Source organism: Mizuhopecten yessoensis, unplaced genomic scaffold (genome assembly GCF_002113885.1).
Source record: "Mizuhopecten yessoensis strain PY_sf001 unplaced genomic scaffold, ASM211388v2 scaffold716317, whole genome shotgun sequence".
Taxonomy (NCBI): domain Eukaryota; kingdom Metazoa; phylum Mollusca; class Bivalvia; order Pectinida; family Pectinidae; genus Mizuhopecten; species Mizuhopecten yessoensis.
This window is the reverse complement of record NW_018480056.1, coordinates 371,801-398,805: the sequence shown is the minus strand read 5'-3', so window position 1 is coordinate 398,805 and position 27,005 is coordinate 371,801. Positions and strand designations below refer to the sequence as shown.

General features: G+C 36.2%; 1 protein-coding gene across 17 annotated transcripts in view; it reads left to right on the top strand.

Annotated features, from left to right (window-relative positions):
- Positions 1–27,005, top strand: part of LOC110442987 (dipeptidyl peptidase 4-like) — a 406,309-nt gene that overhangs the window by 342,719 nt on the left and 36,585 nt on the right. For 15 of the 17 annotated variants that reach the window (XM_021486900.1, XM_021486902.1, XM_021486898.1 and 12 more), the window contains 4 exons: positions 5,239–5,353; positions 7,538–7,567; positions 8,047–8,082; positions 23,673–23,768. In XM_021486900.1, coding sequence (XP_021342575.1) covers positions 5,239–5,353; positions 7,538–7,567; positions 8,047–8,082; positions 23,673–23,768 — 277 coding nt within the window. Of the gene's footprint in view, positions 1–798; positions 1,781–5,238; positions 5,354–7,537; positions 7,568–8,046; positions 8,083–23,672; positions 23,769–27,005 lie in introns of those variants that run through there. The other 2 variants (XM_021486905.1, XM_021486899.1) reach the window with 2 other exon arrangements.

Sequence of the window (27,005 nt, the reverse complement as noted above, 5' to 3'; positions counted from 1 at the left end):
TGTGATTTAATTATTACCTGCTACACACTTTTAACACTGTGAACTTCAGCTACATAAGGCAGTTTCTATATTAAAAAAATTGTATTTGTAGCAGTTTTTTTTATTGCATCTCCAGCGCAATTGAATGTATTGCATGTAATTTAAAATTAAAAGATTTCTGCTTGAAGTTTAAATATTTTAAAGTTTTCCATTAAATGCTACCAATTTTGTTTTTGAAATATTTAACTGTAGGGGTGAAGTCAGAGTTATAGTGAACCTTGTTATTCTTATTAAAATAAAACAATGATCATATATGATAAAAATATTCCAGTTTTACCTGGACAAGCTGACTATACATTTCATAAATAAAAATGTTTTGTAACATTACAGCTATATGAACTGAAATTAATATCGGACAGTTTTGTTCTTTACTCAGATTTCACGTTTTTTGTATGGACACAATATAGAGTGTATTAATATTATGATTTTTATTGACTGCCAATAGAGAAACTGAATCTTCAATAATCAATTATTCACATTATAGCTGCAGTCAGAATATACCTCTCAAAGTCTAGTTAGCTTCATCAACAGTCTGTGGGACAAACTTTTAGTTCAAATTGATTTGATGCTTTTATACCTATAAATATCTAAATATACTTAACATCAACACTTGAATCCATATTCAAATTCGTGTATATTTAACTTAAAATACATTCAGGTGTAAAATAATAAACCAGATAATATTTTCTGCGAGCTGGGTCGTTACTTCATTGACATATTTCCAGGTGAATGATTTTGTTTGAAAAGGAACAGTTGTGTACTTAGGTCCCGACGCCTGATGTGTCCAGCTATTTATACTAGGGACACAGTGTAGAGGGTGGCTGTTTAGGTAAACATTAGAAATATCAGGAACTCGATAATTTTTATTGAGCTACTCATCCGCCAAGTACATGTAGCAGTGATCGGGGCTTGAACATTTTTCATCCCATCAGTGTCATTCTGTACCGACTTGTGATCACTAAAGGGATTTTAAATCGTGAAATTCCTGGATTTGCACACACGCTGTTTCCATGGATTTCGTATCGACAAAATCAAAAATGATGCATCATTAAGTTTTCACGCTAGTAGAATATTACCCTGGAATAATTTTGGACAAGATACATGTACACTTGGATTATGTATTAGGTGTACAGTATTGTTTACTTGGCTAATTTTAGACTTTATACCTGGACAGGTAGATCTTGTTTATTTCATGTGAAATTGGAGGACAGTGTCACATGCAGCAGTATAGTGCTTGTATACATTCTGGAAAAAAGGGTTTGGATAGATATCTAAGAATCTAAGTACTGAAACAGATAGAAATTGTGTACTAGGACAGCTGACATACCTGGATTTTAACCTGATATAGCTGGAAATAGCTTACATGAATGAACGTGTGTAAGCTACAGGACACCTAATACATGTACGTTTAGGATTTGTTGACATCGGATGATTTAGAACAGATAGAAACATTCATGAATAATAAACCAATTCCCTGGACTATATTTATATATCTGATTCCAGTATAACATTTCGTAAATAATAGATATATATTAAACCTGACAAAGGCTTTAATTTGGTAGGGAACAGTATCCAAACCAGTTGGCCACATCTGGACTGCACCTGATACGGAGAGACAACTGTTGCCATTGTTCACTAATTACAGACAGTATTTCTGGTCTATGACCCATCAGGATGTAACGTAAAAATGGAGGTCCTACCTTTATCGGACCAATGTGGCTCCACAGAGACCACCTTCTCAGTGAGTTCCATAGTGTGTTGTACTGTAATTTACCCGTTATTAGCCCATGGTGTTCATATTTCTACTGCAGCAGAACTGGACTGGGTCGATCGTCGGCGACCAGGTAGCTCAATTGGTAGAGCGTCTGTCTAGAGTTTGGAGGGTCCTGAGTTTGAACCCTGTCTGGCAGTGCATTCTTCCTCTTTTGTTACCCTCTAAATAATCTCCGGTTTTATAATTGAATCCAAACCAATGTGTTCAAAACAAGTTTTTTTAAGGACATGGCTTTTGACCTTCAACTTTATAAGCTAAATGTTAATTGTTGACATGTTGGAGTAAATTTACATACACTTGTAGAAAGTTGTATGCCATTAACTGGGTAGTTAGCATCAGCTGATGACCTTATGACCTTGACCTTCTGTAAAGTCTGTTAAAAAAGTATAAGTCATCGTCACAGGTGTAATACAGAGCTATGGATTTATTTTGGATTCAAGAAACTTTGAACACGTTTCTCTTATCAAGTTGTGTTTTCATTTGCGATACATTGGAAGCAATTTTGTGAAATACATAGAAACAGATAAATATTATTCTAGAAACTGTTCAATTATTTGATCAAATTTCATTGTAGTTTGCCCTATAGCATGGTCACATGCCTTCATATACATCCAGATCAGAATTTTGGATCACGCTAGTTTTGCACATTGGCAATTAAAAGCACACCGTGTTACATCATTGTGCAATTGTAACGAGCAGAGAACAATGGCTTTTGACAGATATTGATTGATGGTGTAGCACAGCAGAATCCCCTACAAATGTAATTACGCAGAAAGGAATTTTAAAAATGTGTCAATATCAATTCAATAAACTCTGCTGGTGATTAAGTAAAGGTGTTGACAGAAAATAAAATTATTCCAGAAGAAATTAACCATTGGTATCTATTATAAGTCTTAATGTATGTATACACAACTCAATTCCCAAATAGGGGGTTTGAATCTTTATCATAGCGTCTGATATAGAAATTGATCACNCCATCCCCACCCCAACCTATTACCTTGACCCCCTAATAAAAAAGATGAGGGTAACATCTATTTGGGTTTTCTAAAATTTGTTGTGCATATCTTGACATTGACTTGCTTAGAAGCCTCATCAGCTCTTTAAAGTTGCAAGTTTAAACACCAAATTTTAATGTTTCAAATACGTTCAATTATTCTTTTCTGCAGCATCATCAATAGCAACAAGATCACTCTATGATATTACACTGTTGCATTCAAAATTTTGTCTATTTCTATTTTCAATAGAAACATTACTATTTTGTTTGGCTAAGCTAACAAGTCTCCAGGAAGCTTTGATCAAATACACATACAGCAGTCAACAAACACTTACGTTTCCAAGATGGCGAACTTCCAGCTACTGTGTATAATTATTCAATTTTGACGGGATTAAGGTTATTTGATACATGTACCTTTAACCTTCATTGGAACTCTTCTTCACGATTTATAACTAGTGTTGTTGGCACCCTTTACCTTTAATGTTCCTACCAACTCTAGGTTTTGATGCATACCCAGTGTACTGTATCAATTGTTCCATCTGTATAAAAGCTATCCGGTACTTTTTCATATGTGGGTACATTTTATTCATGACATCAGCAAGTTTTTATATAAATTTTAAACAAGCATTTCCAAAACAACCTATAAGTGAAAAATATAAAAAAAAAATATTTACAGAAAAATATTAGCTTTTAGGCTAAACCAATATGCCCTTTTTCTTTCAAAACCATAACAGGAAACACAGATGTTATATTTGTTTGGCCTTATTCAATTTATTATTGAATCGTGTAAGAAATTCAGAAAAAAATAATTTTACCTGACGTTCTGTCTAAGACAGAATCAGTATTGTGTCTGAGCCGATTGATTTTAATCTAGCTACTACAAAGGTGTGATTAGGCATCTTTTGCATGAAGGCCGTTTTAGTTCAATGGATTGCTGAACATTTTCATTGTAACACACGCTACGTTCTTCATGGCAATTGCTTACGATTTTGAAGCGTCATTTCATGGTCCTGGAGGGACTATAGTAATTCCGAATAGAAAATTGTACGTGTCAATTATAAAATGCTTAACAGATAAGATGGGGAATTGTCTGTAGGCAAAGCCTCGGAGACGCCATTACTCTGACGACTCCACCTGCCAAATCGTCGCTGCTGCGGAATGTTGATGATGACTTAACGTCATAGCAACCATTTTCATCAGGTCTGCATGATAATGGCAAGAGTCTTGAGTCCAACTAACAGCTTTGAAATTTTCACATGAAGTTGTATTTATGGCATGAAATTTCCAAGAAATTGTGTGTAATTTTCATATCCTGATGAAGGTTGTTAAAGACAGTCCTGTGCATACAGGTTTTAAAAGAGCAATTAGTCCTTGAAGAAAAGAATTCTTTCGAAAGTGATATTACATAATTGTTCAGGTTATTTAAACTTTTTGCTTTTATTTTTGTCTTACACATTGTTTTCCTAAAAGAAAGGTTGCTGTTTTTATAAACATATCACCATGGCAATTGCATTTATCATTAAAAGAAGATATAGTTTTACAAACTGATAAAATGGATAGATCAATCAATACAGGTGACCCCAACTATGAAACAGGTGAACAAGCTGTTATATGGCTTAGTTGGTAGAGCATTCCTCTAGATATAAGAGGGTCCAAGTTTTTGAAACCTAACAGTCTCACAGATTTTTTTGTTAAAGATGTTAAATATTTTTTGATTGGCTAAAACTCATGGCGTGAAGGATTTTAATGTGTGAATGCCGGTTAATATACACAAATGAGCTAACTTATTAAAAACACTTCATGACAAAGAGTGGCATCCCCTGAGCAACCTTAAAGATAAGATTCTACTGATTTTCAGTCATATTTCATAGTCATATATCATTGCTGGAAAAATTTGAAAGACAATGCCGTATTTGACCTAATAAGTGTTCTGTGCAGTAGAAACTTGGGACAATTAGAATGATCTCAGAACCTTCTGGACTACTTGATAAAGCTATATGCTATAAATGTGCACATTTTAGCGGTTTTCGTGTTTTAATTATTATGCTAAAGTATGAATACACCAATGGAAGTTCATGATTATTGTTCTCTTTTGCATATTTTTGGGGTGCGCCAATTTATCGATGTGCTTAAATCAGCAAATATTTGATAATGCGCTAAAATAAGTATGTTTGCAATAATAAATATTTTTTCAAGTAGGTCAATAAATGACGCTGAAGGAATAGCATGCTCAAATCAGTAAAAAAGTATATGGAACACTTTTATGGTAAGAGATAGGGCTTTACCTTGTTCAAATACGGTATGATTATTTTACAGTATCCAAAAGGCTTTAAACTTTCCAAAGAGAGTATATGTAGTGTACTAGATTTGTTGTAAGCTTCTTGTGTATTTTTTTTTATTTGTACCACTCATGTTGTGATGTTTTTTTCAGGAGTTGGTTGGCAATACACAGCAGCAGAAGAATTGGCGAGGGATAGCCATTGCTCTTCTTGTCATCGTCGTTGTCTGTTCACTCATTATCACTGCTATTGTCCTTTTAACGGAAGGTAAGTCAAAGTTTTCTCTGATTGACACACATTTTAAAATTCATTTCATCAAGAATTTTCTAAATTTTTCAGCATGGAAGATTTTTATTTCGTCCATGCATCATGACAAGATTTTCTGCTTTCTAGAATGTTTAGCTCACCTGGCCCCAAGGCACCAGCAGTGCCAATCTTTTTCTTGATTACAGTAATGAGATCAAATGTCAACTGAAAGTGCTAGTCAGGGGTCATAGGTCAACATGGGTTAAAAGCTTTAACAATTAATCTTCTCCTCAAGTTCCATAAGGCCCAGAGCCATGATATTTAGCCAGTAGGTACCAGGGGAAAAGTGCTATAAAGTTTCCTCATTAAAATGAACTTGACTTACTTTCAAGGTCACAGGGGTCAAATATGTTAAAAACTTCAAATAGCCATATATAATCCTAAGAACCATTTGGACTAGAGTCATGATACTTTAGTATATTATGTAGACCAGCAGTGTGCATCGTTTCCTTTATTACAGTAATGAGGTCAAATACCAACTGAAAGTGCTAGTCAGGGGTCATAGGTCAACATGGGTTAAAAGCTTTAACAATCTTCTTCTCATTTAGTTCAATAAGGCCAAGGGTCAGGATATATGGCCATTAGGTACCTGGGATGGAATTGTATAAAGTTTCCTCATTAAAGTGGCCTTGACCTACTTTCAAGGTCACAGGGGTCAAGTATGTTAAACACTTCAAACAACCATATCCTAAGAACCATTTGGACTAGAGTCATGATACTTGGGGATGTTATGTAGACCAGCTGTGAATCGTTTTCTTTATTACAGTAATTAGGTCAAATGTCAACTTTAAGTGCTAGCCAGAGTCAAAGGTCAACGTGGGTTAAAAGCTTCAAATTTCAAACAACAATATCTTAAGAAGCTTAAGAGATGTTAAAATGTCTTGTGTTCTAGTTACCAAATTTAGTCTGAAGTTACCTATTTGTCAGTTTCATGTAACAAAAGAAACAGGTAAGCGATACAGGCCCTCTGGGCCTCTTGTTTTAACAGCAGATCAAAGGTGGATTACCAGTAATTTGTAATAAGCTTGGACTTTTCCGAAAAGGTAGCTTAATTTTTCTGGAATATGTTCTATCCCAATATAGTCATTAATTATCCAGGATTATTCCAGACCGCTTCATCCAAGAATGAAAACCAATTCACCAGTGATCCTGGTTCTTGTGTTATATGTTTGTAATGAAAAAGCAATAGGGCTAATCCTTTTATGGAAGTAATCACTTTAATGGGTTGGAGTCAAAACCTGATCACGTTCGTTCATGATACAAACTTGTATCAATAGTGACCTTAGTCTTATTATTAAACAAAGTCTATCACCAGGCTATGAGTTTTCTGAGAAGAATTTCAGGCTACACAGTAGTAGTTAATGGTCCTAACTTAAATCACTGTTAAGTTACATGAGCACTGTCTTTTTCAATATTAGCTTCCTCGTGAATAGTATATGACTCAACAAGCAAAGTTTTATTTAATTTTGCCTTCCCAACGAAATGTTTTATGAAATTTTAGAGTGCCAAATGCAGTATTTTTCTTCAATCATAATGTAGTTTATGCGAATATATCTTCTTTAAATCTGGTTCCTCAAATAATTGCTTTAAGAAAATCGTAGAACAACGAATGCAGTATTTTTAACGAATAACTATTGTAGCGGAACTATAGACTGGGTCGATCGTTGGAGACCAGGTAGCTCAATTGGTAGAGCGTCAATCTAGAATTCGGAGGGTCCCGGGTTTGAACCCCGGTCTGGCTGTTGCATTTCTATCTCCTGTTACACGATCATCAGGCTAGGAGATAGCATGCTCTATATCAAGTGCATACCGGTATATTCTGGCTGAAAAATAAAACCTTGAAAGCTACAAGGGCTGCATTCTATATAGGATGCAAGCAATCAAACCTAATTACACTAGAGATTGTCTTAGTGGAAAAACAGGTCTTGGCAAATTTACTACATATTCCATATCCAGTTTGCATGTTTATATTTTCTTATAATTGTTTTCCTGCACTTTTTATTTTGTTTTGTTCATTTCTGTTTCATGTTGTAATATTGTTTTTCTCCTTCTGCATTTTGCATGTTTTCTTTTTCTGTTAATTGTTTTCCAATACCTCATTTTCGTTTTGTTTTCCTTATTTTTTGTGTGAATGTTTTGTTTTAGACCACAACTCTGGTGCTGAAGCTAAGGGAGGTAAGCATGATCTTACTGCAAGAATCAGACAGGTTTTTGAAAATTGTTACGTACATCAAAAAAAATCCTTTGAGAGCGATTATAGTCTAGTGATATTAAAAAGTATCAATTTGGGGTAAGATGGTGTTTTCATGTAGGGCCCTTAAATTAAAATAAAGGGAGATAAGCATGATGTTAATATACCTCGGTAACATAACTGTCCGAAGAGAAATATTTTTAATTTGTTTAGTCCTTGGAATCAGTTAAATCTAAGACTGCTATTATGAAGATCATATATATTTGCTAACAACATTTTGGAAGTTCAACTGTATAAAAACACATTTTAAATATATCGGTTATTTTTTACAAGAACACAGGCCCAATGTGCCTCTTGCTTTATAGGCCTAGCTAGCTGGATTCATTTTATTTTCACTGTTACTTTCTGTTTGTTTTGTGTTTTGCCTGCATTTGCATGTCCTTTCCAATTTTATTATTTTTAGTTGAAGATTCCTTAACTCAAAACTTCAGTACAACAGGTAAGCCTGCAACGAGTCACCATAGCAACCATTATAAATGCTTAAACAGAACTACTAGAATGGGAACATACAATATCTGAGATGCTCTGACTTCACTAGATATTTTTAGCCTAACTCTTTCACCCCCATGTAACTTCATTAGAATCTACCATATATTTATCTGGATGAGTCTATTGTGGTTCACAGTCTTGAAAGGGCTAAGGACTACCAATGACAATTGACAATTAATAATACATTTGCTATACCTTAAACATTATATCTTTTTATATTTTGTGTTAGAGTTATCTTTCCTTTGTAATCCTGGTAAAATACATTCTGCAGTAAATGCTAAGTCTGTTTTGAACACAAACAATGACTTATATTTTACAATGGGGTTGGTAATAACTTTACCTCTGTCCCTCTGACTGCCTGTACCTCCTACTAGAGTGCTATTCAGACGTAATGTCACAATATGTTCTGACAGCTGACTTGACTGACTTTGTTTGACAAAGGAAACAGACGTTTTTCTAGGCTTGTAAAATAAGTTTTCAGTTATTATCAGCTATTTATCACAAGAAGGGGGTGGAGACAACACATCCTAGATAACTGAAGTTTCTTCAATTTCTTGGTCGATAGTATAGTGGATACCACAACGGTATACAGAGTTCACACTGGTAGCTATATAGTACCGTGGATACCACAACGGTATACACAGTTCACACTTGTAGCTATATAGTACTGTGGATACCACAATGGTATACAGAGTTCACACTGGTAGCTATATAGTACCGGGGATACCACAACGGTATACAGAGCTCACACTGGTAGCTATATAGCACTGGGGATACCACAACGGTATACAGAGCTCACACTGGTAGCTATATAGTACTGTGGATACCACAATGGTATAAAGAGTTCACACTGGTAGCTATATAGCACAGTGGATACCACGACGCTATACAGAGTTCACACTGGGGAATACCACAACGGTATACAGAGTTGACACTGGTAGCTATATAGTACCGGGGATACCACAACGGTATACAGAGGTCACACTGGTAGCTATATAGTACCGGGGATACCACAACGGTATACAGAGCTCACACTGGTAGCTATATAGCACAGTGGATACCACCACGCTATACAGAGTTCACACTGGGGAATACCACAACGGTATACAGAGTTGACACTGGTAGCTATATAGTACCGAGGATACCACAACGGTATACACCGTTCACACTGGTAGCTATATAGTACTGTGGATACCACAATGGCATACAGAGTTCACACTGGTAGCTGTGTAGCACAGTGGATACCACAACGCTATGCAGAGTTCACACTGGTAGCTATATAGCACTGGGGATACCACAACGGTATACAGAGCTCACACTGGTAGCTATATAGTACCATGGGTCCCACAACGGTATACAGAGTTCACGCTGGTAGCTATATAGTACCGTGGATTCCACAACGGTATACACAGTTCACACTGGTAGCTGTATAGTACCGGGGATACCACAACGGTATACAGAGGTCACACTGGTAGCTATATAGTACTGTGGATACCACAATGGTATACATAGTTCACACTGGTAGCTATATAGTACTGTGGATACCACAAGGGTATACAGAGTTCACACTGGTAGCTATATAGCACAGTGGATACCACAACGCTATACAGAGTTCACACTGGTAGCTATATAGTACCATGGGTACCACAACGGTATACAGAGTTCACACTGGTAGCTGTATAGTACCGTGGATACCACAATGGTATACAGAGTTCACACTGGTAGCTATATAGTACCATGGATACCACAACGGTATACAGAGTTCACACTGGTAGCTATATAGTTCAGTGGATACCACAACGGTATACAGAGTTCACACTGGTAGTGAGTAAAAATCCAGGAATATTATAAGTGCGAACAACACAGCAAATCTCTTCCAAACTTCAAAATTTATTGCAGCAACATTACTGTTACTGATTATGTACAAAATAAATGTTTAAGGATTTCATCTTATTTTATGGACCTTACATTTATCTTATGGACCTTACATTTATCTTATGGTCCTTACATTTATCTTATGGACCTAACATTTTATCTTATGGACCTTACATTTATCTTATGGACCTTACATTTATCTTATGGACCTTACATTTTATCTTATGGACCTTACATTTATCTTATGGACCTTACATTTTATCTTATGGACCTTACATTTTATCTTATGAACCTTACATTTATCTTATGGACCTTACATTTTATCTTATGGACCTGACATTTTATCTTATGGACCTTACATTTTATCTTATGGACCTGACATTTTATCTTATGGACCTTACATTTTATCCTATGGACCTTACATTTATCTTATGGACCTGACATTTTATCTTATGGACCTTACATTTTATCTTATGGACCTGACATTTTATCTTATGGACCTTACATTTTATCTTATGGACCTAACATTTTATCTTATGGACCTTACATTTTATCTTATGGACCTTACATTTTATCTTATGGACCTTACATTTTATCTTATGGACCTTGCATTTATCTTATGGACCTGACATTTTATCTTATGGACCTTACATTTATCCAATCTGTGTTATATGCTTCTTCATTATTTTGAAACTCCTTTGTAAAGGAGACCATGTTACTGCCAAGAAGGATATAGCCTTAACTTTCCGAGCCATTGTGGCCTACAATCAGAAACATTCTAAGGATGTGACTGCATGAACAGTGTCACTTGCTACGTTCACATTTTTCGGCTTTTGATAAAGATGTACTTTTTCAAGCAACTCCACCATGAGTTGACAGACAAAGTTATATTATAATATAATGGGATACAAGGTTGCTTGCTTGCTGTATAATTATATACATAAATATATACTTCAGTGTCCCAACAATATGCATATTATATATACGCTTAAAAGGTCTTTGAACAAAAGTAGGCTAAAATATGAAATTATTCAGAGGTCGCTAGAGTGTGTCAAGGTCAAAGGAAGAAATAGGGCCAAAAAGGTAGCTATTCAATTTTAATTAAACTAGATTTATTTAGAGGTCAAAAGAGTGGATCAAGGTCAAAGGAATAATAGTGAGGGCAATTAAAGCGGCTGTCAGGTTTTAATAAAATTAGATTCCCGCTTTTCAAACATCTCATTTGCATTGTAACAAATTTGTCAGATTCCATTTCTTTTTAATGTGATTTGAATTTATTTTAATGAAACGACTCGCTGTTTACACCTAACATCAACATGAGTTGATGCTGATTAAGCGCTGTTTGCTTTTGGCGACACACAAGCCAGAGCATTGTGATGTCGATGCTGAAATCGTAATATATTTAGAAGTGATTTAATTTACGGCGAATTACCAGCGGAACGGTACGACAGAGCACCACCTGACCTCATTACAAGCTTGTGAGAGAGAGTGTTACATGCACTGTAATGTCTGTACTGTTCGTTAAAAACTTTGCATGGATACAGATATCAATTTCCCTCGGGGATGCTTGGAATACAGATCAGGGCGACATCATGGCGGTTTCACAAGGAACAAGATGATAGTTACAGTTTCTCAGCGTCAAATGTTTTTGTAAGATGTTTATGTACTGAAGATGAGCGTTTACTGGAAAGATAAAACTACCTTTAGCATAGAAATTGTGACTTTTGTTTTCTCCATAAAGTTGTTCTGAAATTAGTAGTTGTCGCCCAAGCCTCGGCAGTAAGTTTTAATTAGAGATTGTTAAGAGCGTCGACTGTCATGTAACCATTACTGATGGTATTGGATCAATGATGAAGTTAACACTGCACTAAGTCACTGAGGATGTGTTACTATAAACAACATAACAAACACATGTTACTGTATTTATCCGGCTTTAAGCCCATGCCTGTTAATAAGCCCACCTATAAATAATGCATTTCAGTAAAATGCCAAACTACTTTGAGTAAGAGATTTTGTGTCCAGGCCACCTTGGTTTGTTGCAGGATGAGTTACTGAGGATGTGTTACCGAAGACATGCAGCCTAACAAACACCCACTATTTACCTCAAGTTAAATTAACTCTCAAAATATTGCTAAGTTTTCTTTCTGATAAATAAGTGCTGTGAATGTATTTGGGTCAAACATTTGGAGATTGTGAGTTCTGAAAGTGATTACTTTAAAATCTTGTCAGTATTTGTTTTTCTTTTCCACATTTTTGCATGCTTAAATATTAATACCATTTTAACAAAGTTTTCTAAGCTCCTAGCTACCATATGAAAATACTAAAATAAGTTAGGATTCACAAGATATGAATTAGCAATACCACGCTCTGATTGGTCATTGTTTTCCTTGCTATTATGTTATCGTCCGGGTGTTGAAAATGGTAGAACAGAGTGGTAGAGCAATAGAAACTGTACCTTTGCTTTTGAAATCCATACACGATGCTTTGATTACAAAGTGACTTATAAAAACCTGTTCTAATTGACATCCATAATTCATAAACCTAGTGTTGATAGATGTATAATGCACATGCTGCAGAAATCACTGATACGTATATAGATACATCGTTAGTTGTTATGGTCTATGAGTTACCGTACTTACCCCGCAATAAGCCCAGGGGCAGGACAGAGACCCTGACTCAATGCAGAAATTGGGCTTATTGCAGGGTAATGAAATAGCATTTATTTGTATGTACATATAGTTATTTCTATTGAACTTATTATATCTTTGAGCTCCGGCTAGGCTCTTTATGAAGCATGGGGTTATTGCAAAATAAATAAGGTATTGTTTCTTTAAACAATTGTCTTACACTTACCATTGGGTACTGTGCAATTCGTATTTATCCATTTATGTTTTTGGATCACAAATTACTTTTTGTTTGATATTTTAGGATACTTTTTCCCTCTTGTGTTTGACATCGATCCTGAGTTATATGTGATATTTTTTCAACGGTATGAAAACCCCCAGTTATCTCTAAAAACCTCTTCATGGGCTTTGGTAATAAAATACTAATACATAAAGTGCATTTGTAGAAAAAATGTATGCGGCTGTTTTAGAAGCCAGTATGGCTAACTATCTCAACCTTATTCTAATTTTCTGGCATCTTATTTAAGCATGCAAGGTGTTACATGTAAATGTGGGTGTAAAGTACTGATGGGGAAACGTTTGGCAACCAGAAGCAAACAGCATTCAGTAGGGTAAACAGAACTGAATTCATTTCGGTTCGACATTCCAGCATTAAGCCTGCATGTATAGCTGCTAAATACATTAAATGAAACACCAAAGCTCTCTTTGCAAATGTGTGTGGTTTTATAGAATTAGAAATTGTAGGGCGTGGATGTTTAAAGATTCTGTTTCTGACTAAAGACAATTTAAATGGTATCACTAACTATAGGTTCTATGTTTTTGCCTAGCTGGTTTCTCCTGTAACACTGTATTCAGTACATATAAACTAGGCAGGCTGTAGCATTTTGGCTTTCACTCCTGTAATCTTATAGATGAAGATGATGAAACTTGGACCCCTCCAGAATTCGGTATTCCTTAGATAGGCTATATTAGGCTGCTACTAAAACTGGAGAGCGGAAAGAATGACATTTGTCTGAGAAAGATATTGGACAATGCTACAATAGGTCTTTGTTCTACAACATCCCGGTAAAATACAATTTGTTATGGTATTTGTCTGCCTGGCCTATCTTCCCTGCAAACCTAAAGTGCGTAATTGTGTCTGCCGTTGGATTGCCCTGATGTCATCAAAGTCGCATGATTTTGCAGGTATTGGTGATGTTGTCAGTTGCTCAATGCTACTGATAACACATTTCTGTTGGTGGTGTTAATTTACTCCTTTCAAATTGCAGACAAAAAATTTGTGTATTTATTTTTGACACCCAATAATCACGGAGTTGATAATAAGCAACGGTACATGTATATGTCCTTTGTGTCACCAACGATCTGTAAAGGAGACGCAGGAATTACTGTTGTATTTTATCTCATAGAAATACCATAAACTTGGAGAATTCACTTGTAAACACAAATTTTATTGCAAAAGCTAACTGGTTGAAAACATTTTTGAAACATAAAGTTTTATTTTTGCTCACCTAAAAAGAAGTGCCTGTCAGCCGAGTATGATATGCTGTCATTATGTCCTTCATCAAATCACTTTTTAAAATGACTTTTTGCTGAAAACCAAAAGATCCAGAGTCACAATAATTTGTCAGTGTAGTGTATCTGGGATGGAATGCTGCATGCATAAAGTTTTCACATATAAATGACCTTTACAAACTTTCAAGGTCACAGAGGTCAAACATGTGAAATATGTGAACAACTTTATCTTAAGATCATATAAGGTCTGCACTGCATGCATAGTCATGATACATAGTGGGAAAGTTATGCAGGCGAATAGGGCAAAATCTTCTTCTCAGAAATTGTAGTGTTGAGTTGAAAGGTCAACATTGAGTGCTAGTCGGGATCAAATGCCAAAATAGTGCTATAAAGTGTTGCGCATTGAAAATTTCCTGATTTTCCAAAAGGACCAGCATCTTAATATTTGGTCAGTAGGTACCTAGGATGGAGTGCTATAAAGTCCCATCATATAAATGACTGACCTACTTTCAAGGTCACAGGGGTCACTATGGTCATACAGCTACAGTTGGTTGAATTGTCTCCATTTTATATTTATAGTACTAGTTTCAATGAGCATGTTTTTTTGGTAACTGCTGAAATATTTAGGTGGTGGTACAGGCCCTTTGAGCCTCCATTTGCATTTTTGAGAAATCTGAGCCTGGTATAATATCATGGAAAAATGGTAATAATGTTAATTTCATACGTATACTGAGCCAGTAGGGACCACTTACAAAATGTAGAATGATTCGATTTAATTTGGCAATATAAATCTGTTGTCTAAAGACATTACTGTACACACCAATCAAAAGTCTTGTTTTAACTGTTGAGAAGGCTGCGATACAACACAGCCCGCTATACCTGTCAGAAATATACCCATATCTGCCGTGGATACACAACAACCACTGCCTTCCTGGGGGACTTACAAATGTTCTCTCAGATACAAATATAGCCTTCCCTTCCCTTAGATTTTCATTGGAAATCTACCTAACACAGGAAGTTGGCTCTATTCTTACAAATTGGGGGATGGAGGCCAAGGAATGATGTAACAATATATTTTTGATAGACGTTTCTAAAAGGAGATAGCTGATACAGATCAGTTTCTGGGGAACCTACTCTTTCAAGATGGAGTTGTGATGCAATTCATTCGATCGTCAGACATCTCTCACAATTCCGTGCTGGAGCAATAGGCGACCATCATATTTATTTGATTGGTGAAATCAAAAATATCGGTGAAGTGTGCCTCTCAGCATTGCTTATACCAGTAGTATTTTGAAGAACTACACCATTTTTGTTGTGATTATTTCCAGAATGATAGCTTTAAGGTCAAAACCTTCATCCTTTATAGGAACTCTCCCTTTACTCGGACAGGTTTCTATCATGCAGTAATTCGGAAAGATACTGCTGTTTATGAAGATCTGCGATAAAATTTGATTATTTATGTAAGGTCTAATGATACAAGTCTGTTAAGTAGTAAAGAGACGAGATTTACAAGATTGTATTATTGATTTTGTTGTGAGGCTGACAATATAGAACTCCTAGTGCTGTAGGAGTGTGTGAGGGATGGAGGGAGGAAGGGATAAACAAGCAATGGAGGAATATTTTAGATAGATTAGATCATGGCAACTGAAAAACAGATAATTGGACTATGGAGGGATTACATGACACATGGAAGGATGAATGAGGTTAGGAAGAAGAATGTAGATGAATATGTATTTTGATTCATGGATTGAATGATTATAGATACTGAGAAAAGGATGGAAGGATAAAGGAGATTAGGAAAAAGAATGTAGATGAATATGTATTTTGACTCATGGATTGATTGATTATAGATAGTGAGAAAAGGATGGAAGGATAAATGCTATTAGAAAAAAGAATGTAGACGAATATGTATTTTGATTCATGGATTGAAGGATTATAGATACTGAGAAAAGGAAGGAAGGATAAATGAGATTAGGAAAAAGAATGTAGATGAATATGAATTTTGATTCATGGATTGATTGATTATAGATACTGAGAAAAGGATGGAAGGATAAATGCTATTAGAAAAAAGAATGTAGATGAATATGTATTTTGATTCATGGATTGAATGATTATAGATACTGAGAATAGGATGGAAGGATAAATGTTATTAGGAAGAAGAATTGGGATGAATATGTATTTTGACTCATGGATTGATTGATTATAGATACTGAGAAAAGGATGGAAGGATAAATGATATTAGGAAGAAGAATTGAGATGAATATGTATTTTGATTCATGGATTGAATGATTATAGATACTGAGAAAAGGATGGAAGGATGAATGAGATTAGGAAGAAAAATGTAGATGAATATGTATTTTGATTCATGGATTGATTGATTATAGAAATAAAGAGAAGGATGGAGAGATTAATGAACAGCGAAAGAACTAAGATGAATAAATGAAGAAAGAAAAATGATGAGGAAAGATAGATTGAGGACAGAATATGAAAGGGAAAAAAACTATTTTAGATGCATGAATAAATGATATAAAGGACTTAAGGAATGATAGATAGATGAATGTAGATAAGGAATGATAGATACACATGTAGATGAATGTAGGTTGGAGAAATTTTGTTTTGGTGGGTAAATAAACCAACAAATAGGAGAAATTCAGGGATTGATAATGGGGAGATGGAAGATGAGTTTACATGGACAAATGAATGGATCAGTGGTCTAGGGATGGAAAGATCAGATGAAGAATAGATGATTGAAGGATAATGGATGGGCATAAATGATTGATAACTTAATCCTAACAGAATTATTGACAATTTTTCAAACAGTAATGAGCTTCTAAGTCTGTTTAGACTTATTTGAAGGCAGACAATTTTAAGAAGAAAGAAGATGTTCACTGCCTAGAACGGGATAAAGACATTACCAAATAAGGAAATATCGGTACTGCAAATGCAACAGAATATTGAGCCATTGTGTCGAGGAAGATCTTGATAAGTTGATTAGGGAAACTAGATAACGTTATTACTGAAGTAAAGGAACGTTTCCTGTGACCCAATTTTAAAGGGGGCGTATGGAAAAGAGGAATAATGTCGTTACAGAATAGGGGACATTTCCTCAGTGGAAAAGGACGTAGTCTCTAAAGGGATATCTTGTAAGTAGATTTCTTGTCTAGATTTCGATGTAGAGAATTCTGTTTAGGTATAGCGAGTTAAGTGTTTGGAAATGACTGGTTATAGATTTCCTTACATGACTGGCAGTCCCCTCTCTGACAGGCCCCCCCCCCCCCCCCCCCCCGTAAATAATGGTAGTGCTTTCATTCACAGTCGAAGTGAGAATATACAGATCTAGTTAGTAAATATCTTAGTTTTCTATAACATTATTATACCTGGGTTATTACAGGAATACTTTAGGTGAAAATCATCTGGGTGTCCAGTTTGTAAAAGCATGGTTGTCTGGATTACCTCTCCTAAAGTACTGTATCAATTTCAATGACATTTAATCAGTTTCCAAGATAATTGATAGCTCTTGCATTTTATGTTTTCAAATACAGAGTTATTGTCCTTTTTGAGGATAACAATCTTGTTCTCATAATTACTGCATCTATTTCAATGGTTCCTTAAACACTTAATCAGTTTCTCAGACAATTTCTATCTTCGTAATATTATTTCTTATTATTAGAGTTAATGCCCATTTTGAGCATCAATGTCTTGTTAGGATGGCTAGTTCTGGGAAAGGTTGCTTTCATGTCTCTGGACACTGTGTGAATCACCATCACAAGTAATCGTCATTTCAGGGAGAACACAGACACATTAGCATATGGATGAATGGGGAGATTTAAGTTAGACTTTGAATGACAGTTCTGTCTGGTTAAGCTGGGTTAGGTATTAAGGTTATATGATACATGATTCACTATTTCCCTTTTATTTGAGTTAGAATTATCTCCCTTATTTAGATAATTCAATAAAAATGAAAAACAAAAATGCTAAAAAATACTAAAAATCTACCTTTATAGAGAGTGTAAGTTGAATTAGCAAGAACTGTAATATATGATATTCACAATTCATTATTCAAATACTTGTTTCTCTACGCATCGCACTGCATTTAATGAGATGTCAAACAAAAATAAGGATGAGTGGTTATTTTTCAATATTACTCCCTCTCCTGATCATCTCCCATCAAAACAGATCCTCAGAACATTAGCATAATACCAACAAAACTGTCCGACCACAGTGCCTCTCAGCGATCAAACCTTGCGTTGGATTTGGGAATTGATGAAAAATACAATTATAAAGTTCCGTTCTTGTCGGACCATCTTGCTGATGAATAGTCTCTATTGAGTCAAAGGAAATTTGGTTGGAATCAAATATGGACCGAATAAGGATCGACGGTCTGAATCGGTCAATGATGATGCCGAACATTTATTGATAGCAAGGTCAAGAATGGCCAAAGTCATTACAGAATAAAGGCAATAGGGAATGGTCAAGAAATGGACGAGTATTGAGTTGTATTGTGAATTATAGACGGTGCGGTCTGAATACTGAACAGTTGTGACCACTGGTCAGTTATTTTGATGTTGTGGTCATGATTACACGAAACGTCAATCAGCAGGGAATGTCATTGACCCAGTGATTGAAGACGACCTGATATAGACCAAGTTCGTAATGACGCTGTATATTGTAGAGGTATCAAATTGTATTCGGAGTTGTTCGATAAAAACACCTGTCCTTGGTGTTCTTGCTCCAGTCCAATTATTTGCTGTACCATGACGTCAATGGGGATTGAATATACATGTTTTGTTCGAAATCAATTTGTGTTTATTTTCAACCTGTTTGGAGTAGGCCTTGTGTGTTTGTCAATGATCATTGATTACAAAAACAATGCATATTTGTTTGGTGGTTGAGGGGTTCCATTGGGAAAGAGGGGAATAGTTCCTATTGGGCCAGAGGCTACCCAGGGGGAAATGGGGGAAAGGACAGGTGACAGATATTTGGAGATATTCTATTTACTGTACTAAAATGCTTTTAGGATCCCCAATCCACGTCGAAAAGATGAAAATAGTTTAAATAAATAAATTCTGATAAGAATCATTAGAGATGGAATAGTAAGGAGAGATTGGATTTGTAAATGCAGGAGTCTCCAGACAGTAGAGCTAAGAGGGGAAATAAAGGAATTGGGAGCAGAGGGGTGCAGGACGCCATTTTATATGACGGGGGTGGAGTAAGGGAGGGGTCTATAAGGGCATGGGGACGGGCGATTGGAATAGAATTCAGAAATAAGACTTCAGAATAGACCGTAACTGAACAGAGCCAACATGGAGGACTGAGCTTTGAACAATGAATTGCTCAATAGTTCATCCAGAAATCTTATAATACCTGGTTGTAATCAAGTTGCCTTACAAAGCTAGCTTACTGGAATATCAGCCTAGCCATAAGACATGAATATATTACCTTTCATGCTATAATTATCTAGTCCTCTTCCAGCATTTATGATGGCTAAGAGATGTGAATGACCAATGGTCATCCAGAGGAACTGATGAGTGATAAATTGACTGTTACTTTGACTTAGTCGGAGTGACCATCCATTAGGACAAGCTAACGACTGGACATTGATTGTGATACAGAGGCTGATTAATGGGTCTCTTCTTACAGGCTACAAGTTAATGAGGAAACACAGTCTCAAATCTCCGGCAATCTTGACATCTTAACTCCCTCTCCTGTATGTGGAAAGGTTGGAAGACTCTGTTAAAGGATTCCTGTCTCACCACCAGCGAAACAAAGTAGCCTCCCCTTAATTTCAATTGTTTAAGGATTCCTGTCCCACCACCACCAAAACGCTGTAGCCTCCCCTTAATTTCATTTGGTTAAGGATCCCTGTCCAACCATCAGCAAAACACAGTAGCTTCCCCTTAATTTCATTTGGTTAAGGATTCCTGTCCCACCACCAGCAAAACACAGTAGCCTCCCCTTAATTTCATTTGGTTAAGGGTTCCTGTCCAACCATCAGCAAAACACAGTAGCTTCCCCTTAATTTCAATTGTTTAAGGATTCCTGTCCCACCACCAGCAAAACACAGTAGCTTCCCCTTAATTTCAGTTGTTTAAGGATTCCTGTCACACCACCAGCAAAACACAGTAGCCTCCCCTTAATTTCGTTTGTTTAAGGATTCCTGTCCCACAACCAGCAAAACACAGTAGCCTCCCCTTAATTTCCTTTGTTTCAGGATTCCTGTCCCACCACCAGCAAAACACAGTAGCCTCCCCTTAATTTCGTTTGGATAGAACTGTAGTGCAACTGTGCAGAAGAATGCTGTTGACCAGGTATAGCTTAGTTGGTTAGAGTGCCAGTATTGCAGTCTGAGGTCCAGGGTTTGTATCCTAGTCTGACTATGCTGACTTCACACTCGGAACATTCTTGTTCATTATGTTTTTTTATGTTTTTTTATATTTATCAATTTTCATAAAAGTCTGGCCAGGTGTGATTCCTTTTCAGAGATCATTCATCAGAGCTATAGCCATGCTGGAAAAACAGATTCCGATGCATATAGGTTTTTGGCAGTGGTAAAAAGATCCTTAAAGTGCCTCTTAAGTGAGCCCCATAATTTGTGGCTACTGGTGTGGCATTACTCCCTTACCTGTAGGAAAGAGGTACAAACCTCCAACAATCAGTCTGGGAACACTTTATAGTAATATGATTCAGCTCAACAGCCCCAGAGTTTCCATTATACATGAGCTCATCTGACAGAAATGTTTGGGCAGAAGAAATTTTCAATTTACTTTTAAGCCTTCTTAATAGCATCAGGTGTTTATTAATGCATAGAAAATGTAAATGTTTTCATGAAATAAATGGTGATCCAGTTTTATAACTGTAGAAGGCTAATTTGTGGAAGGGTGTAACAGCACTTTCGGCAAATTAAATAGAAACAGTTCCTTTTAACTTAAATAACGATTAGGAAATTTCTATCTTTTGAGAATGCCAGGAGTAATTTTACGAGTTACTGCTGTTACTTCTGTTTCATTGACATTAAATCTTAAAGATACCTGCACAACTGCCAAAAACCTTTACATATGAAACAGTTTTATACATATCCAAACAAATTAAGGGGAGGCTACTGTGTGTATGTACTGTTGGATTACTACCAAAACCGTTACTACACATTGGATACACTACAGTTATATACTAAACAAAATTAAGGGGAGGTAACTGATTGTATAGATTTGCCTGCAGTGGGACAAGGATCCTTAACTCATTAACCCCTGAAAACACATTTGAACTCTTCCAAATCAACAGTTGGAATAGTTCATTATGAAATTTCAGGGGTGAATGAGTTAAGGGTATATGTATAATGCTACTTTTAAACGGGGTCATTCAAGAATACTTATCCTCAACTTTCAAACATTGAAATAAGAAAACAGTTTTCTTTTATCTAGGAGAAGTGAAATTATTCTCGTCATGTGAGATCTGAAAAAATACTAAAAATAAATTACAAGGTCAGCACACAAGCTCAAAATTAAAACTAACAGTAGATAGGACAAAAGACGACACCAAAACAAAAGGGAGAACGCCATGATTATGGAACAGTCTTCCAGAAGTATCGATCAGCACCATCAATAAATACATTTCAAACAGACTTGATAAACGCTGGATTGATCAGGAACTGATTTACGATTCCAAACTAACAGTTGTGATGTGCAAAATTAAAAAAAAAATCACAGGTGTTGTTTTTTATTTAGTGTAAAAGGGGAAATTAGCAAAGATGGAAATATTTTTTTCGTGAGTCGCTAAAATAATTGAGACGTTGGATTTTTCGCGTTAGGAATGGTTTTCAAATCTATAAGTTCTGTATATCTATAATGCATTTATTTGTAGATGTTTTTGCGTTAATTTGTTCCAACATGAGAAATACAAGTATTAGAACTCCATGATAGTTTCTACTTTGACCGTGCATGTCAGATCCTGTGTCAGGAAATGAGCTAAATTTTACTAAACAATTACGGATGACACAACAACTTGTAACTTCTATTGACTTCTATTGATGATCGATGTATACATGCATATATGGTTTTGGTGTGTTGTAAGATTAATTAGCTAAAAACACACGTGTTTACATTGTGAATGTCACAATCAATAGGAAGTGGAAACCAACACACTGATTAGTTCCCAGGACAATCAATTTCAGTACATATTTCATAACAAAATCAATTAATGGTAATAGACTCCTGGATTACCTCCCCTTTCCAAATTCTACAGCATAATGGCTCAATCTCCCCTGAAGACACGTTTGAACTCTTCCAATTCAAAGGTTGAAATAATTCATTATGAAATTTTATGTTAATTCAAACTGCAGTTTTATGATCTTTTTGTAACTTTTTAAGGATGAGAGACGACTTTTGTTGTTGTGGTTGTAAGTCTTAAACTTGAATACTGTTTTAAATGTTTACATTTGACGCTTTGATCGTTTTACATGATTTAAGTGAGTTACAAAAGTGTTGATTGAGCACAAAATCCATGTTTGAGCATGATAATGGTTTCATGAGTATGGGCCCTAGTCTTGTGAGTTGAATTACAGTACAGTAGAACATTTCTGCTGCAGTTAAATGTTTGCCTCTTTTCCCTCTGTCATGATGCAAATTATCGTGACAGTTAATATAAGTACACAGCACAGCCTGCAGTTTTATATTACATGTGAAGGTTGAAATAAACATTTTTGCAAAAATAGAGTTGCTGGTGATGGGTGAATAATTTTGACAGGACAAAAGTTTTCCGATGAATACAGTTCATGTGAAGGAATAATTTTAAATGTGTTCTCAATTGCAACTTTTACAATATCAACTAATTTTATTTATTTAAAAAACAAATCTGAAGATATTAAATCCTGATGATGGGTTATAGATTAATGGATTAAAGAATAACAGGTGCATAATATATATATATATAAAGGTGCATGTGTACCTTATGTTGTGTAAGCTTGTGTCAAATGGAATGTTGGCATCATGGTGTAGAAACAAGAGTTTGTTGTGAATGCTGTATGTGTATTGGGTATATGTTGTGTATGCATGTGTGTTTATACCATATTTACCCTATAAAACACCCAGTATTTCTCTGTCTATGTCATACGGTATTCATCATAATCAGTGCCTCTCAGCTTATAAGCGCCCCTCCTTTTTGCAGCACTTATTTAATGGCCATCTTAAACTGATTAACAAAATAAATATCGAACACTATTCTATATAAAATTGATATCAGTCTCATGATTTCACACTTTTTCCAGTGTTCATGAAAAAATTAAAAAAGAGAACAATATTTTAATTTCCTCTGGGGAAGTGTCCAACAGTTAGGTTGTCGTTAAAAAAAAGAGCCACAACATAATATGTTATTTTAACCCAAGAAGTACTCCCTTCAGCCAATTATTTCATGCAACCTGGGCGCTAATTATGACAAATATGATATTCATGAAACAGAGCAAAAAATCTCCGGTTTGTCATATTTAACTCAAAGGATATAGTGAGCTTGCATTTAAAATGTTTCTTTTGTATTACAGCTAAGCCGAAAGAAGATAAACGAGAAAAATTCAGTTTTGAAGATTTCTTGAGAGGGGAGCTAAAACCAAAATCCTTCCATCCAATTTGGATAAAAGGTAAGAAAATAGTTGATATCTGTTTTAATGCAGGTTTGAACATTTAAATATGAGCCAGACTCTAAGCAAACCTAGAGAAGCAAGTTTAGCCCCTTAGAAACCCAAAATACTGTGTAGAGACAGTGGGAGAAGCACTAGATATATGATCTTGAGTGTAAGAATTAGCAACCCGTGAAAGGACAGCTCGACTCTGAATGACTAGAAGTAAATCAGCTGAATTTTGGGCAGACCAAGATATATGATCTGGAGTGTAAGAATTAGCAACCCCCGAAAGGGCAGCTTGACTCTGAGTGACTCTAAGTAAATCAGCTGAATTTTGGGCAGACCAAGATATATGATCGAGCTATAGGCTCTCAATGGAAAGAAATAATAATAACAATTTGAGGTTCTTATATGTCGCTTTATCACAACCTAGTTCGTAGGTTGTCTCAAAGTGGTTCATAGATTATTATCCATGGTTATAGGGCCTTTGCAACCAGCTAACACATATCTTATTCAAATCCCTGGGGAGCATACAGCCGGTGCTGCCATTTCGGTGCTCACAGCTGGCATTCAACAATTCTAGCACTGCCCAACCACATATTCATTTACAGCTGATAAGACTGGAACAAGTGCAGTAAAGTATCTTGTTCAAAGATACAACTCAGTGCTGTGATGTGACTCGAACCTGCAACCCTTTGGTCACGAGCCCATCGTCCAACCACTAGATAATCGTGCCTCCGTTAACAAGTTAGACTCTGGTAAATGAGAAACCTTAAGTGTGAGCTAAATGCTGCAGATGCCTGCAGAAGGGAGCTAACCTGTTAATCTGAATAACTCCAAAAAAGTGAGGTTATTTTTTATCTTTTGATAGATATGCTAGACTCGGAATGACTCAAAAAGTGGGCTAGACTGAAGGAAATGAGCTTATAGCCTTGAGCTGAACAAACTATGAAGTAAAATAGGTTCTGAGAAACACAATAGTAGTGAGCTTGCTTCTACATGACAATTTTACAGAAATTCTGAATAAACACAGAATATGTAAAGCAAGCAAGACTCTGATCAATGCCAGATAAATCAAATGTACTCCAAAATATGAGTTTGGATCTGAGCAATCCCTGAGATGTATTTTTGCTATAGCTAAAATCTTTACGCAACCCGACCCTAGATATATGTGCTAAAGTTTGGCTCAAAACAACCCCAGAATTAGGTACTGAATAGGCTTTTAAGCGACCCTAGATAAGCTGGAAACATTTTTATCATTCTGGGTCAAAGTTGAACTGTTCATTTCTGTAATGGTGGGCTCCATCTATTTTGTAAAAGACAGTCTTAAGTTAGAGGCTATAGCTACCAGCAGCATAGTACTGGAAAACTCCACGAAATGTAGCACGGTTAATTACATCTTAACAAGAATTTGTGGAGACAAGCTTGGTAACCATGGTTGTTACCAAGGTGTGACCTTTACGTATGTTTCGGCTCCTGGGTAACACCCCCTGGAGGACAGGTGATCAATGAAGCATGATTGATGAGAAAGTTGTCGCCTACACATCTGTTGCCATCATAATAAGAATCGTCAGGGAAAAGAACCTAGCACTTGATTAGAATCTGGGCAAATTATAGTCGTAAATGTTGGTAATATCAAATATGGTGCGATGATTTAAAGAAAAATTCAAAGAAGCCTAAGAAAAATGATGTCATTCCAAACTGAACAATCCTTCAAACAAAGAGTCCTTTGTGTTGGGGATATCAGGTTTTTAAGCTCAATTTCGAAAAGCATTTTTAATTTGATTTGAGTCCTGAACTAAAATTTTCAAAAAAAAATAAAAAAAGATAAAGACAAGAACAAAAGGAACAAAAAAAAAGAGGAAAATCAGATAAATAAAAAAGTTCAATATTATCATGTGTTTTGATTTCCCATACATATAGTATCAATCCTACTTTTCAGTTAAGTTATTGTTTAGTAACATTTCATTAAGCTTATAATTATAGGGCTTTGAAAAATTAGCCGAATTTGTCAATTCAAACGATGATGACCCAAATTTAATGAAAGTAAATGAAAAAGGGTCAAAATACAATAAAAAAAAAATGAGAAAAATTCTTTAGAGAGTTTATACTATATTTCTTACAACCACTGCTGTGAATAAATGTTTTGGAAACCAACTATTTATCCAGTCTGCTGATCTTTTTAAAAAAAAGCTGCAAAATATTATCAAAACAGGAGAAGTGTACATGTAATCACCTGCTTGTGCAGCCACCACTAGCAAGAGACCACTCATACCTGTGTAGAGACCACTCATACCTGTGTAGAGGCCACTCATACCTGTGTAGAGACCACTCGTACCTGGGTAGAGACCACTCATACCTGTGTAGAGACCATTCGTACCTGTGAAGAGACCACTCGTACCTGTGGAGAGACCACTCATACCTGTGTAGAGACCACTCATGCCTGTGTAGAGACCACTCATACCTGTGTAGAAACCACTCATACCTGTGTAGAGACCACTCATAGCTGTGTAGAGACCACTCATACCTGTGTAGAGACCATTCGTAGCTGTGAAGAGACCACTCGTACCTGTGTAGAGACCACTCATATCTGTGTAGAGACCACTCATACCTGTGTAGAGAACACTCGTACCAGTGTAGAGACCACTCATACCTGTGTAGAGACCATTCGTACCTGTGAAGAGACCACTCGTACCTGTGGAGAGACCACTCATACCTGTGTAGAGACCACTCATAGCTGTGTAGAGACCACTCATACCTGTGTAGAGACCTCTCGTACCTGTGTAGAGACCACTCGTACCTGTGTAGAGCCCACTCATACCTGTGTAGAGACCACTGGTACCTGTGTAGAAACCATTCATACCTGTGTAGAGACCACTCGTACCTGTGTAGAGACCACTCATATCTGTGTAGAGACCACTCACACCTGTGTAGAGACCATTCATACCTGTGTAGAGACCACTCGTACCTGTGTAGAGACCGCTCATACCTGTGTAGAGACCATTCGTACCTGTGAAGAGACCACTCGTACCTGTGTAGAGACCACTCATACCTGTGTAGAGAACACTCGTACCAGTGTAGAGACCACTCATACCTGTGTAGAGACTACTCGTACCTGTGTAGAGACCACTCATACCTGTGTAGAGACCACTGGTACCTGTGTAGAGACCATTCATACCTGTGTAGAGACCACTCGTACCTGTGTAGAGACCACTCATACCTGTGTAGAGACCATTCGTACCTGTGAAGAGACCA